This window comes from Jaculus jaculus, chromosome 7 (assembly GCF_020740685.1).
Source record: "Jaculus jaculus isolate mJacJac1 chromosome 7, mJacJac1.mat.Y.cur, whole genome shotgun sequence".
Taxonomy (NCBI): domain Eukaryota; kingdom Metazoa; phylum Chordata; class Mammalia; order Rodentia; family Dipodidae; genus Jaculus; species Jaculus jaculus.
In genome coordinates this window covers 65,263,958-65,279,736 of record NC_059108.1, presented here as the reverse complement: position 1 = coordinate 65,279,736, position 15,779 = coordinate 65,263,958, and the positions used below count along the sequence as shown (strand labels likewise).

The 15,779-nt window shown below is 40.5% G+C and overlaps 1 protein-coding gene across 4 annotated transcripts in view; it reads right to left on the bottom strand.

The window, feature by feature from the left end:
- Nucleotides 1–15,779, bottom strand: part of Mdn1 (midasin AAA ATPase 1) — a 229,453-nt gene that overhangs the window by 57,955 nt on the left and 155,719 nt on the right. For all 4 annotated transcript variants that reach the window (XM_045154108.1, XM_045154109.1, XM_045154110.1 and 1 more), the window contains exons 59-72: nt 15,085–15,255; nt 14,078–14,292; nt 13,339–13,726; nt 12,468–12,577; nt 11,136–11,841; nt 8,316–8,477; nt 7,779–8,052; nt 6,250–6,485; nt 5,669–5,764; nt 4,962–5,056; nt 4,588–4,709; nt 4,093–4,239; nt 3,080–3,189; nt 2,197–2,270 (exon numbers count right to left, since the gene is read on the bottom strand). In XM_045154108.1, the coding sequence (XP_045010043.1) occupies nt 2,197–2,270; nt 3,080–3,189; nt 4,093–4,239; nt 4,588–4,709; nt 4,962–5,056; nt 5,669–5,764; nt 6,250–6,485; nt 7,779–8,052; nt 8,316–8,477; nt 11,136–11,841; nt 12,468–12,577; nt 13,339–13,726; nt 14,078–14,292; nt 15,085–15,255 (2,906 nt within the window). The remainder of the gene's footprint in view (nt 1–2,196; nt 2,271–3,079; nt 3,190–4,092; nt 4,240–4,587; nt 4,710–4,961; nt 5,057–5,668; nt 5,765–6,249; nt 6,486–7,778; nt 8,053–8,315; nt 8,478–11,135; nt 11,842–12,467; nt 12,578–13,338; nt 13,727–14,077; nt 14,293–15,084; nt 15,256–15,779) is intronic.

Here is a 15,779-nt window from a genome sequence, read left to right as displayed (position 1 = left end):
GAAAATGGGCAGAAGTATCCTGTGAAAGTAGATAATGTTATACCCAGAAGCCATAAATTGTTACCAGAAAATTTCAATGCTGAGGATGGGATACCTTCCAGCAAGTTGTTGGTCAGGGAAGTGTATGAGCACCATAAAACATCACAGGCTATTACCAACACTCTTGGTTGCCCACCAGAACTAAAAGGCTATTGCTAAAGAATCCACATGCTTAGGCTGCATGACACTGAGCAATCAAGCTTGAGCTGAGCTAGAGGCCTCCTCTCTATTGATTAGCTGTCAGGATGTTGGGAAGAGCTATGTGGCATATAGCCTTTTGGAGAAGAAAGAATACCAATGGTATTAACACACAGTGGACCCTGCAAAGTTCTATGTCTGTCCAGTCAGGCAAGATGTGCCAACTGGTGCAATGGTGGCATGTCTGTTATGAGAGAAACCAGATTCTCTGATTGGACTTGAGGTCTGCTTCGTGGGAGGAAATACATACCTGGTACTGAAAAGCCTATGGCTGCGGAGGTCACAAGCCCAAAAGGGAAAACTACTACTGTTGTCTGGCTAAATGCACATGTTATACCCACCAGTGCCTTCTAAACACTGATATGCCTAATGCTACTCTCATAGCAGGTTAGAGAAGTTTTTCTTTATCAGATGGTGGTGACCACTGGGATGACTCAAAACTGGCCCAAAGGAGAAGAAGTGACAGAGCATTAAGCACTAAGTGAGACAGCTCTATCACACCCTCCAAGGCTCAGGGACCAACATAGATGAAGTGGGGGAAAGAAGCTAAGCGCCAAAAGAAGGGAAAGATTGCTTACAATTCAGCCTTCCAGACATAAAGTGGCTATGATATTCATGACTTCAAAGTGGCTGACACTATCTATGTGAAATATATATAACAGGAATTAAAAAAAAAAAAAAAAAAGCTGGGGTGTGGTGGTGCATGCCTGTAATCCAAGCACTCAGGAGGTCAAGGTAGGAGGATTGCTGTGAGTATGAGGCCAACCATAAGATACATAGTGAATTTCAGGTCAGCCAGGGCTAGAGCAAGGCCCTATCTCAAAAAAGAATCAAAATAGAACAGAGACCAGTTGCAAGAAAGGGATTCAAGCTGGGCGTGGTGGCGCACGCCTTTAATCCCAACACTCGGGAGGCAGAGGTAGGAGGATTGCCATGAGTTCAAGGCCACCCTGAGACTACAGAGTTAATTCCAGGTCAGCCTGAACCAAAGTGAGACCCTACCTCGAAAAACCCCAAAAAAAAAAAAAAGGGGGGGATTCAGGAGGGTGAAAAAGAAGGATAGGATTATGATCAATCAATCATGGTATATTGTCTATATATATATCAAAGTTGTCAATAAAAAGTGAAAAATGAGCCAGGCGTGGTGGTGCACACCTTTAATGCCCGCACTCAGGAGATGGAGGTAGAGGTAGGAGGATCACCATCAGTTCAAGACCACACAGTAAATTCCAGGTCAGTCTGGACTAGAGTGAGATTCTACCTTGAAGGAAAAATAAATAAATAAAGTGAAAAATGTTAAGATACTATGTAATAACCTATCTTTCGTATAGAATGATTTATTTAGCTATTCAATCATTTTGGATTTCTTCTTCTTCTTTATTTTTGGTTTATTATCAAGGTAGGGTCTCATTCTAGCTCAGGTTGACCTGGAATTCACAGGGTGGCCTCAAACTCACTGTGATCCTCCTAAATCTGCCTCCCAAGCACTGGGATTAAAGGTGTGTGCCACCAAGGCCAGTGCTGTCTTTGTTTTGTTTTGTTTTGTTTTGTTTTTTTGAGGTAGAATCTTGTTGTAGCCCAGGTTAACCTGAAACTCACAGTGATTCTCCCACCTCTGCCTTCTAAGTGCTGGTTAAAGGCATGAGCACCACACCCGGCACTCATTTTGGATTCTGATGAGAAAAAAATATGCTATGTACTGTCATCCTACCTTTTCTACAAGAGAAAAGTAAAGCAAGGAATGACAAAGCTGCTTTACTCAAGATTAACAGCTAATTGGTAAAAGATCAGCACAACTAGGTCACACAGTTGAGGCACACACATCCTTCTTGCTGGTAGATCTTGTTGTGGGTTAGCAGAAGGATGATATAGGTCAGACCATGGAAAGAAGTGTAATCTTTCTGCCTATTACACAAAATCGTGCATTTTGATTACTGTCAGTTTTAAAGGATATATTACCTATGTGTCTTTTCCACAGACTGCTTAATGGACCAGAAGCTGACATCATTCCACTTTGATATCTTAACAAATTCCTGAAAGATAAACAAAGCTCAGAAAGTGGTTTTCAGGGCTAGAGAGATGGTACAGTAATTAAAGGCACTTGCTTGCAAAGCCTGTGAGCCTGGATTCCTCATGTAAACTTTATTTTACTCATGTAAAGCCAGGTGCAAAAAGTGGTGCAAATAGTGTTCCTTTGCAGTGGCTAAAGACTCCAGCACACCCACCCACAAAGACATGCAAATAAATAAATACAAAAACTTTAAAAAAAGAAAATGGCTGTATTAACACTGGCTATTTTATCCTATATCATTTATTTGCCCATGGCCAGAGCCCTCTCCATCCCAAATATAGGACTGTGAAATAAAGAACAAGTCTAAAACTAACAAGGAAACCATGGATTTGTCTAAAAGCATATATATATTCATATATTCATATATATTCATTCATATATTCATTCCAGCTTAGAAACCACCAAATCAAGTCATAAAGTTCATACCATAGTTGGCTCTCCAACCCTTTTCACTAAAGTGCCTCCTCTCTCCATTGTACTTTAATGGTATACCTCTGAAGTGGACAAAGACTAGACAAGACCAGTAGAGCACACTACTCGGTGACAATGCTCTAGGGACCACTCCACTGGGCCATCAAACAACTATCAGGTCAGCTATAGGGTCAACACCACCACATGTAAACCTTGTTATCCTACTTGGAAACTGCAATGCTTGCCTCTATTTCCCCTTATCCATGTCTTACTATCAAATGAATCAAAGAACAAAAGTAAAGAAAAATAATGGACTGATTTTATTCTCCCAAATGTGATTTTGATAGCTGTCCATCTTACTTTAAGTTCTTTTTCTATAGGGGAACGAAGTTCCACAATTTTGTCCTGAACCCGGTCAAAGAACTGCTTGTAATAATGGTACAAATTCCACAGAACACTGCAAAGTGAATCTGGAAGAAATCAAAAGGAGAAAACTATACCACATTTCAAATGTGATGGGCCTTCCTCATTATCCTATGGCACAAAAGCAAGCATATTCCATTCCACAGGTATATGTGCTTAGTAGTTCCCAAAGATGCATGTTCTGCTCACTTTTGTTATTTCAGCTTCTAGCAGATTTATTGCTTTTGTTCATAAAAGATAATATACTCAAGTTCTGCCAAAATCACCCCTTTAAATTCTTGTCTGAAGCTCATAAAATCAATAGATACTGTGCTTATGATATATTAAAAATATTCACCTCAACTTCTCACTCATGTATAATCTACACTCATATTACAGTGATATTTTAATACTAATCATGCTGTGGTAGCAACTGACAGTGAGTTTCATAGGCAATTCCTTATGTGACATGCTGTCACTAGATCAAAAGATAACACAATAGCCTGGATCAATTGATGACATGTTTGGAAATGTACAATGTCTAGCTAGAAAGATGGACACATCAGTTCCCAAGAGCTTCATCTAGCAATTTACTTCGGCCACTGCTCACTAGTCAATGCTTCCTTTTGATCAGCTGTTATCTTTGCTTTGAATGTTCTCTGTGAATCATACTAAATAAATAGATGACTGAAAGTACCTTGGTTTTAAATCTGCAACCACGTACATATCTCATGTAGAGAATCCAAAACTTAACCCATTTTAACATTGCAGTGAAATAAAAAGAGGGGTTGGGAATCGACAGATATGTGGCAGTACATGCCTTTAATCCCAGCATTTGGGAAGCAGGGGCAGAAGGATTGCCATGAGTTCAAGGCCACCCTGAAAGTATATAGTGAATTCCAGGTCATCCTGGGCTAGATAATGACAGCCTACCTTGGAGGAGAGAGAGAGAAAGGGAAAAAAATCCTCACCCTTTCCTTCAACTTGTGGCATCAGTAAGACATGACAATGGAAAACCAGTAACATCTGCAGTCGCACATGGAATTCTCCCAGTGAAGAGCCTTCAATAAATGCTTGCAGTGTGCTGACCAGCAACATCAGGGTCATCTGTTTATCATCTTTAGAGATTCCAAGAAGAAAGCATATATACATAAATAAAACATATACTAACTATCACTCCTTACCCTACCATTGGATATACCTGGGATGGGGTACTGGGTAGATTTCTGCATCAAAATGAACTTTGAAGCTAGGATCACAGCTACATGGTGAATGGCAATTAACAGCTGCATATGAGTGTTTGTGGTAAAGGTACTCATAGCAAATTATGAAACTGAATTATAGGGTGCTTAGTATCAAACATTTAATTGCAAAGCAACTTGTATTCTAACTTATCTCATGAACCTAATGTATAACATTTGCTATACAACTGTTTCTCTAGACCCTGGACACGTCACTTGGCTTACCTTCCTGTTCCTCTGTTCGTTCCTGCATGTGCTTTTCAAGCATCTGATAGATGGAGAACCAGTGCCTAGTAGATTTCTCAGTGTGGCGCTTCATAATATTATCCAAACTCATGGACCAGCACCTGAAACATAAGAAAGAGCTGTGGAGACATTTATGCAAACTCATTTGAAATTACAGATTCAGAAGCTAACTGTTCACCATGGACACAGAGAAGGCAGTTGTCCAATTTGCTGAATCACTATCTATGGCACAAGGACATTTTAATAACATGCTTTAAACATGATTAAAGTACATTCTGTGGCTGTAACATGACATAAATGAACATGGAAGAAACTCAAACTACCTGGCTCACAAAAGGGAAGGAGTCACTTACTTCAATTCCAGTTTACGCCAACGAATTACCATCTGACTGACTAAGTCCAGATGTTTCCTCAGAGATAAAGTTTTACTTGCATGCTCCTCCCAATCCTAAAGAAACAATTTATTGTGGCCATTATTCAACACATCAATCACCTCTTTTTTGACTAACATCTTGGACTTTCCTTGAGAGAAGACTGCTGGGCCCTTCAACAACTTTTATTACTATCTGTGTGTGTGTGTGTGTGTGTGTGTGTGTGTGTGTGTGTGTGTGTGTGTGTGTCCAGCTTGAAGTTCTTTCTGGACAAGAGTGACACAACTCCACCACAACCAAAGTCAGAAGCAGATCAAAAGCAGAGGTTTGTAAATAGCCTCTGAATTTCTGTTGCTAGCTACCTGCCCTTGAACAAAATTATCCTGTCAAATGGATAGGGACCTGATAACTGAGAGGCTCTGTGGAAACTGAGGAAAATGACACTCAGCCAGACTGAAGACCTACCTCTTTGTTTTGGTGGTGAGCTCTTGGAACCACTGGATACTATGACTCACCTTCAAAACAAGGTAAAGTACTTCACCCTTACCACAGGGACAATAGATTCACTTGTGTGAAACCCACAAAAATTCATCTTTCTATAAACCAAACTTCTTCTTCCTCAAAAGTATCAAGAGAGCAATCATTTATCAATATAACAAGAAAAACAAGGAAGAAGGAAATCATCTTACCTGTGCCTTTGTCAGAAGGATCTCTAAGCCGTTCAGGAACTTTGAGATGGGACTGGAAAGTGGAAAATCACGAATTCTGTCCATTACAACCAGTAGCTACAGAAAAAAAGGATTCAGATATCTCAGTAGAATGATAATTCTACTGAATGAGTGACTCAAAGACACAGGGAAATTTCACTCTGCCTAAAAAGCACCTCTGAAAACAAGGCCATGGGTCCTGAATGAGAAAATCTCCCCCATAAGCTTCATTAGTCTGCTAATAAGACTGAATCTGATGAGTGCTCATATTATTCTGTACCATAAGACTTAGAGCAACATGCTGGCATTTTAATATAATAAAGAAATTCCTAACAAACAAATGTAACCCCCAAACAGAATTTATACATAAAAGCAATGCAAAACTGACACATTCACCCGACAGAGTGAGGTGAGCAGCACCCCCCTAGATTAGAATTCTTGTATTGGCTTCTACATACAATATGCAAGTTAATGCCTCTGATGATAATGTGAGACCACCCACATCTTCAAGGAATAAATTAGAGTCCATGGGCAGTTCACCTTTTCCTATTTTGCTGCCCTACCTGCTGAAGTGCAGGGTGGTCTGGCCAGTCTTGCAACAAGTGAATGACAGCCTCCGAGAAGTCCTGAAGCACAGGCTGACACTGTTGTGCTTCTGCAACATTGGGGTGCTGATAGAAATCATAGGGCCCATCAGGCCTCATCATCAGGTCTGAGGTTGCTACCCCAAAGAGAGTGTTATAGGACAGGGTACAGGCCAAAAGTTGGCTGCCCAAGAGTTGGTCATTCAGTTCAACTCCTGTGAAATTAACAAGATTGTTATAAAAAGTCAGTAAACTCAGTAAGTTATAAAGATGTTAAAAATAATAACTACTTGGGATCAATGGACAGTTCAATTATTTTTTTCCTCCAAGATAACACTGGCCAAGATAATTAACTCTCAGAGCACAACAGCATAGAGTCAGACACTGAGGTGGAAAAAAAAGGGGGGGGTACAGCATTTGATTTGATGCACTCAAATTCTCAGTTTCCACAGCTATTCATGGCCCACAGAAAAGAAAGCCACTTTCATACTAACATGAAAAACCATGAGGCCATGTAGGAAGCTATATCCAAACAATCTATCAAATCAAACTTTATAAGACTAACTAGAGTTTCCAGGGTATTCTCAAGAATACATGAATTGGGCTGGAGAGATGACTCAGCACTTAAAGGTGCTTGCTTGAAAACCTGATAGCCTGGGTTCAATTCCCCAGTATCCAAGTAAAGCTAGATGCACAAAGTGCTACATGTGCCTAGAGTTTGTTTGCAGCAACAGGAAGCCCTGGCATGCCCATACTCACTGTTTTTCTGTTTCTCCCTCTCTCAAATAAATATTTAAAAATATTTTTTAGTTGGGCATGGTGGTGCAGGCCTTTAATCCCAGCACTAGGGAGAATGAGGTAGGAGAATCAATGTGAATTTAAAGCCAGGCAGAGAGTACATAGTGAATTCCAGGTCTACCTGGCTTAGAGTGAGACCCTCCCTCGAAACACCAACTATATATATTATATAGTTTTGTTTTTAAAGAATACATAAATTTAGAGGTAAGGGACATAGCTCAGTGGCAAAACACTCCTCTAGCATATGAGGCACTGAGTTTGATTCTTAGTATAATAAGTGAACATGATCAAAAACAAAACAAAACAAACAAAAAACCCAACAACAACAACAAAAAAAAAAAAAACACCACAAACTTATTAGACTATTAGAAGGAAAGTAGAAATAACGTGAGGGCGGGAAAATCGTGCAAATTAAGTCCATATATTCTCCTGAAGGACTTTGAAGAAACACTTGCTGCAGGCTTTTTTTTTTTTTTTCTTTTTTGATTTTTTTGAGGTAGAGTCTCACTCTAGCTCAGGCTGACCTGAATTTCACTATGTAGTCTCAGGGTGGCCTTGAACTCACGGCAATCCTCTGCCTCCTGAATGCATGTACCACCATGCTCAGCTTACTGCACAAATTTTAAAATTCTTTAAACCAAGAAAACAATGAGGAGTATCATCTACTCATTTTCATGTCCCAGTAGTATTAACAAAATAAAACAGCATACCCATGAGAGTGTTGAAGTGTGTTACCAGAGATGCCCCTGTCTGATAGCAAGACACAAACAGGCTGAGATAGTGCTGGATTTCATGGGACAGCACAGTTTGCTGGTACCACAGGGATCGAGCAAAGTTGAGGCACAGTTGCTGGTGTATCAGCATCACCATTTGCATTGAACTCTGGGAGAGGATAGTTGGGTCTGTGACTGTCTCCTCTTCTTGCCCATCCGAAGTTTCTTTGTTTTCCTCTAGTGTTGATATAACCAAAATATCTGCAAAGTCCTAGAAATAGCATTAGAGCAATTAAATGTTTGAAAATAAAAATCTAGTAGTCATCAACCTAAGAGAAAATGAATGTGAAGACATATGATCTTTCTTTCTCTCCCTCTCTCTCCACCTCCCCATTTCTCTCCCTCTGAAATAAATAATTTAAATAAACTTTTAAAGGCTAGTTTCCCAAATCTTTGAGAGAGAGAGAGAGAGAGAGAGAGAGAGAGGGGGGAGGGAATTCCTTCTCAAGAAAATAACACCTCTGCCTTGCTCACCTTTTCATGCAGTGGGAACACTTTTCTGAATTCGCGCTCTTCCTCTTCCTCCTCACTCAGGGCTGTCTTGCAGCTCCTGCTCCGGTATCTATACAAGCTGCTCTCTCGCTCAGCCTTCTCTTGGGCAACACGCTCCTGTTCATCCCATTCACTAATGATCTCCTGAAAAGATTACACTTGTAAAGAACACTGTCAAGGCTCTCAAAATGAAAGTACCATGGCTCAAAAACAAAAACCAACATCTAAGAAATTAAATTCCATAATACAGAAAGCAAATGGGCTTCCTTTCAAACTGTGTATCTTTAGCAATGTTTTCCAATGTCACAATCTGTATTGTTAAAATTTCAAAGGTCTAAAAATCAACAACGGTACATTTAGAACATCTCATTAGTGATGTTTTGTTTCAAAGACAGCTGGAAGGGATAACGCAGATTGGACAGAAGGAAATCTTGTAGAAGGGTATGGAATCCAAATTTTCCAAATAGGCAACTGGAAAATGCTTTACCAAACAGTTCCTGAATCCCATACCTTAAATTGGCAAAAATTATACTAAAAACCTAGAAAGTATATTTAATCTTTGTCCAAGCAATTCTGATCTCTAAAATTTAATATCCAAAGATGTAAGATCGTTTACTATAAATCTGCATTTTCCCTCTCCAAATGGAAAAATAAGGAAAATTAAATGTGTTAAAAATAACTTAATGACATACAAAGAAAATTACGTATGAAAAATCCATAATATAGGGAGTGGGAATAATTACTAAGTGTTTTAAGTTCTAAAATTCACTTATAAGCATAAAGCAAAATGGACTTATTAGAGATATATCAATTTAAAAAGGTAAATACCATGGACCCAGTTTTACCTTAACCAGCACTATATTTTTATCTGCCTAATATAAAATATTTATTTTCAAAAAGTTGCTACTACTAAATATCAATCTATACCCTAAGCTGGGAAATATAATCTTAAACATGTTAGAATGTCACTGACATACACTTATAGATACATATGTTAATAGGTTTAAGTGGTAGGATTAAGATTTTTTTCTCTTTAAAAAAAAATGCTATCAAGCCGGGTGTGGTGGCACACACCTTTAATCCCAGAGGTAGGAGGATCGCCGTGAGTTCGAGGCCACCCTGAGACTACATAGTGAATTCCAGGTCAGCCTGTGCCAGAGTGAGATCCTGCCTCGAAAAACCAAAAAAAAAAAGCTATCTACGTACCTACCTACCTATCTATCTATCTATTTATGGGGGTGATGGATATGCTAGGCCTCTAGCCACTGCAAATGAACTCCAGCTGCATGAGCCACCTCGTGCATCTGGCTTTACATGGGTACTGGAGAATTGAACCCAGGTTCTTAAGCTTTGCACATAGTTTTTTGAGCCATCTCTCCACCCCCTCCCCAATTTTGTCTTGCTTATAGTTATTCTCTTAATTCTCACAAGTGATAACAAATTAGTTTTGTTAATAGGAAAATTAATATGGACTTCATATAAAAAACTGATACATTTACATAACAAATTTACCATAACCAGAGTGAAAAGACAACTGAAAACAGGAAAAAAATGTTTGTAGTGTGTATCACAAATGGGAAGGACTAGTAGTGCTAATCTTAAAGAAAAAAACCAGATGGGTGTGGTAGTGCACGCCTTTAATCCCAGCACTCTGGAGACAGAGGTAGGAGGATTGCTGTGAGTTCAAGGCCACCCTAAAACTACACAGTAAATTCCAAGTCAGCCTGAGCTACAGTGAGGTGCTGCCTTTAAAAAAAAAAAAAAAAAAAAAAAAAGGGCTGCAGAGTAGACTCAACAGTTAAAGAGTTTAAGAGCACATCCTGTGCAACCATTAGGGCATGAAGACACCAGAGAAACTCCATGAGTTCAATACCCAGGACCCACACAACAGTTGGGCACAGCCATAATGTCTATATACAAACTAGAGCTCTGGAGTCAGTAATAGACTCCAGCTCAAATAAGTACAGGGTGAAGAGCAATGGACAGGAGGCACCATACATTCCCCTCCAGCCACTTCAGACGAATGATGGACACATAAATGTGCACGTAACACAAACTTAAAATTTGAGGGAAGCTGGGAATGGTGGCATACATCTGTTATTTGTTTGTTTGTTTTGAAGTAGGATCTCACTCTAGCCCGGTCTGACCTGGAATTCACTGTAATATAGTCTCAGGTGGCCTTAAGCCCCCTACCTCAGCCTCCAGAATACGGGGATGACAGATGTGCACCACCACATACAGCCCTACATCTGCAATCTTAGCATTCAGGAGGTTAAGGCAGCAGGATTGCTACAAGTTTGAGGCCAGTGTAAGTTAAATAAAAGAGCATGAGGACAGCCAGGGCTAGGTATAAAGATAGAAAGGTGAAAAGAGGGGAGCGGGAGCAAAGCAAAGCAAAGCAAAGCAAAACGGGCTGGAGAGATAGTTCTGCAGTTAAGTGTGCTTGCTTATAAAGTATGACAGCCTGTGTACAATTCCCCAGTACACACATAAAGCCAGATGCACAAAGTGGTGCATGCATCTGGAGTTTGTTTGCAGTGGCAAGAAGCCCTGGCACTGCCCATTCCTTCCCTCCATCCCTCTCTCTCTCTGCTTGAAAATATATATGTATACACACACATACACACATTTAACAAAAAAACCCACCAAACAATGAAGCAGAGCAAAAGACCCCCAACCCTGCAGGTTAAGTAAAGGATAAAAGAAAGCAACAGACAAGGGAAAGCCTATTTCTTAGCCAGCCTCTATACTTCCAGACTTCTCAGGAGAAAGGGTAGGCAAGCTTCCCAGAAACAGGCTCACCTGGCACACGTGTCTGAAGAGCAGCAGGGCCCTCTGGTCTAGCTCTCCTTTGCACAACACATGGGAGCGCAGGTAAAGGAGAGCATTCATTAGCAACTGTCCTCGGGTGGGGCAAAGTTGCTGGATGTTGCCTTTCACCTCCTTTCCTGCTGAACATTTGGCGATCATCTTCCCAAGGCCTTGCAGAACCTCTACTGAGTTCACTGAACACAAAACATCTGCATGAGCATAGTAGGTGGGGAAGGTGGGGCTCACAGATGGGAAAGCCAGTATAGCCATGACGAGGACACCCAGCTTGTCTGCAGAGACCACACTGCTGTGGACAGAGGCATGGACCTCAGATGCTACCAGCCTCATGCCATGTTGCAACTGCAAGATGGAAGCCTGTAGTGGGATCACTGTATCTGGATACAAAGCATACTCCCCAGCCAGGTGCTTTCTGAACTGGTGGTGTGACTGCTGCCAAGAGTCCTCCTCTTTCAGAAGGTTCTGGACTACCTGGACAGACTGGGGTCCATCTGTGTGGAGGGCCTGAAGAAGCCGCGTGAGCAGATCCTGAACAGCAGAAGTTTCAGCAATGCTAGTGATGTAGTGGTGGATTTCCTGTACCAGGGACTCATATGTAGGCAGCTGGGGTCTGAAAGCCTGCTTTCTTGACAGGCTGCAGATTAAATTCTGCAGATGATTAATCCTTTGGCGAAGAAACCTGAAGGCAAATGAACAGAATTTTAATTCTGCTAGCAGAGCAGCAAATTTTGATTTGGGCCCTCAGCTAAGAAGAAAATGAAGCTACACCTGCTGCTAAGATAATACTGGCAAATACAATGTCTACATTCTATATCATATAATTCACAGACCTGCACACTTAAATAGCACTAGATGCCTATTTCATCAGAGCCTCATCACAGCTCATTAAAACAGCTACTATAATTATCCACCTTTCCTGAAAGTCATTAAGTGAAGCTACCCTACTTACAGCCAAAGGGCAGCGAAAAGACAGAAAGACAGGCAATAAATCCAAAGTAGAAGAGAAATAAAATTGCTCATCATCATATTCATCTTCTTCCATGTTCAGAGGTAGTTCTTGCTACAACTATCTTGGTTGTTTTAATCTATGCCTTCAAAATATTTCCATATCTTTTGAATACACCTATTTTCTGATTATAACAAAGGTTTTAGGAACTAACTGATCACATGATCAGAGATGTTTATCATTGCTTGATTAACAAAGGTCAATCTTATTATGTCAATTCTAAAAGCAGATTTAATACTACTAAATAATAATCTATAACCCTTCCCCCCGCAACACAAATAATAATTTTGCAACCTTACCTAATGTGAGGATGAGAGTGATCGACAGTTACTTCATCTGCCAGGTCTCTTCCAGTTTGTAGTTGGGACAAGAGGTTCCGGATTTCCCACTCATACTGCAGCTGGCATAACTAATGGGAAATAGGACAGTCTGTTATGTCCAAGGTATGACCATGCACATCAAGACAAGACAATGCCTTGAGGGTCGGTATAGCAAAAAGAAGAAGAAAGAAGAAGAAGAAGAAAGAAAAAAGAAGAAAGAAGAAAGAGGAGGAGGGGGAGGGGGAGGAAGAAGAAGAGGAAGAGGAGGAGGAGGAAGAGAAAGAAAGAAAATCTGGGTACTAAATTCCATTGACCTGGACCACTCACCTCAGAACTGTCATACCAAAGAAACTATCTTTCTCATGCCATCAAATTTTCAAATGTCTGTCTATAGGAGCTTTGCCTTACCCAAATATAATCTTCTTCTTCAAAATACAGTATACATATCACTATCTTAACACACTATTTTCTTGAGTTTGTTTGGATATTCAAACGGCAAGGGATACTACATTTGAATTTACTTGATTCCTGACTTCTACATAATTAAACACATTAAGCTAAAAATACTAAGGTCTAGAGATATTATTGTGACTTAAAGTTATCCAAATTCAAATATGCAAAATCTAGTTCAGGCAGAGTCTGGTTAATGAGGAATTTTATTATTTCTCTGATAATATCCTATGTATTCTTCCAACTTGTGTTTACCTGAGCTTAGTCACAGGAGGAAAATGCCATCTTTACAAGACTCATGAAACTAAACAACATCTTAAGAAAAATAACCCTCTGATGATCTTAGTAGCAAATCCAGAGTCAGAAGGAGCACAGGCTCCAAACCCCCCGCTGCCCATACCTCCTCTTGGATGTACTTGAGTTTGTATTCCCTCTTCAGTGCAGGATCAAAGCGTGCCTGAGGAAGCCAAGTCTGAATCTGGAGCAAGCCAAGGCTCACCCAGAGGCTGCCACGTTGGGCTGGTTCAGGAAGGTTCTGCTTACTCTCCCTTTCTCCAAAAATGTAGTGCAGAGAGGTGAGCAGGAGGCAGAGTAGCTCATTGGGCAGTGCCTCCTGACTGCCCATGTCTCCAAGAGTCTGGCCCACATGCTGAAAAGCTTGGCTGTCCCCAGTCAGCAACTGTTCACAATTCTGCATATACTCCTGTTGTTGGGATTCTGGAAGCAGCTGTGCTAGGCCCACCAGGTGCCGGCACAGTACTAGCTCCTGGAGATGGGAATCTATGCGTCTGTGGGCAAGACAAAACATCAGCTATAGACATACAACTGAATCTAGCAGCATCCCCATTCATACAATGTCATTTTATTAAGAAAATAACAACCACAAACAGTACTGTCATAATATTAGGTGAACTTCTGCTTTCATATAATCTTAGGTGAATTTGCAAAGTATCACTTCTTGGTCATAGTATTTTTAAAACAGAGGACTCATCCAACTCACAGAAGTCTTAATGGACTGGCAAACAAGCTGATTTAAACAAACATGCTCCCCTTCACCCACCAGAACCAGATACCTCAGAAGCAGGTGTTCTGGACAATAGACAGGCACTTTAGAGTTTGCTCCCAGGGGAAAGGAGTACCTGAAGTCTGCAACTGAAGACATAGCCATGTTGGTCCAGAGCAAGGAGCTGATGACCTCAAGTTGCTGGGCTCTCTCAACCCACTCTCCCAGACTAACGTGAGAGGAGGACAGTAGGGGGAGGCCGCTTACATCCCAGGGGCTTGTTCTGCAACTGCTGGTTAATAATCCAAAGCAGCACTTGGAGAAAATGGCTCTACTGAGGCTTCCAGGGCCCTGAGGGTTTAAGAGAAAAGTTGAGTAATGCTGACAGTTGAAAAGGAGAGAAAGGAGTTAGAAATTCCCAGTACCTATGCATTCCAGGTATACTGGCATGCACCAATAATTCCATGCACAGAGGAGGCAGTTAGAGGAGAATCCCTAGGTCTTGCCAAACTGGTAAGTTCTAGGTTCATTGAAAGACAGAGTTTAGACTATAGGGGAAGACATCAGGCACTCATACATACACACATTTACAAAAATACATACATGTGGCCGGGCATGGTGGCACACACCTTTGATCCCAGCACTGGGGAGGCAGAGGTAGGAGGATCATCATGAATTCAAGGCTACCCTGAAAGTACATAATGAATTTCAGGTCAGCCTGAGCAAGAGTAAAACCCTACCTCAAAAAACAATCAAATAACAACAAAAAACACATGTAAGTATATTTTAAAATTTGTTTAAGTGAGTAACCTCAAAAAAAAAGGGGGGGGGACTTAATGAAAGATACAGACCAAATTAGTATTCTGAATAAGTTACATCTCTGTAATTTTAATATTATACAATGAGAAAAAAATTAGGGACTTCAGTCTTACTATGTACCATAGGCTGGCCTAGAAAATGCAATCTTCCAGCCTCAGCCTACTGCGGGCTAGGATTAAATGCATGTGCCACAACTACAATTCCTCCAACTAAGACTTTTTAAAGGAATCCTTGTACCTGGCCTTAGAACAATACCATTAACATTCCACAGAAAACAAAATATAGCAATCACATAACTGTTTTATGATTTTTATGCCAACAAACCTTCAGCGTAGAATCCAAAAGGGACCTGGACATTTCTATCTTCTGTGTACTGGGTAATGGGCTCCACATTAGCCAGTACTCTGGATTTGTGGTAATAGTACTGTTCCAGAAAGATGTAAATGTAGAATTAAATAACCCAGACCAAAAACAAGTGATTTCCGCAGTAGACAGCTAGAAATAAATAAATGAATAAATAAATCAATAAGTGACTGAAAAATACTCCATAAGTTACCCACCCAGTCTGCCTTCAAAAACTAACATGGAGCTGGGCATGGTGGTGCACAGCTTTAACCCCAGCACGTGGGAGGCAGAAGTAGGAGGATTGCCAGGAGTTCAAAGCCACCCTGACACTACATGGTGAGTTCCAAGTTAGCCTGAGCTAGATTGAGAACCTACCTCAAAAAACCAAAACTAACAGGGATTTAAAGGTATTAGCCCTGATTTTCCTGATTCTTTGCCACCTCAGTTTTCTTTACTAAATCACATAAGTTTAAAGTCTTATAAAACTAAGATGAGCTCTTCTAGATTGCTTGATACAAAACAATTCACATAATATCAGCAAAAGGAATACAAAAGAACATTTAAAATTTGTTCACTTTTAAGAGTAATCAGATAGCCTGGGGCAACATGGAGCCCTGAAGTCAATAAATGTTCAACATCCAGTCTGCTATAGGAAAATCTACTTAACTCAGCAT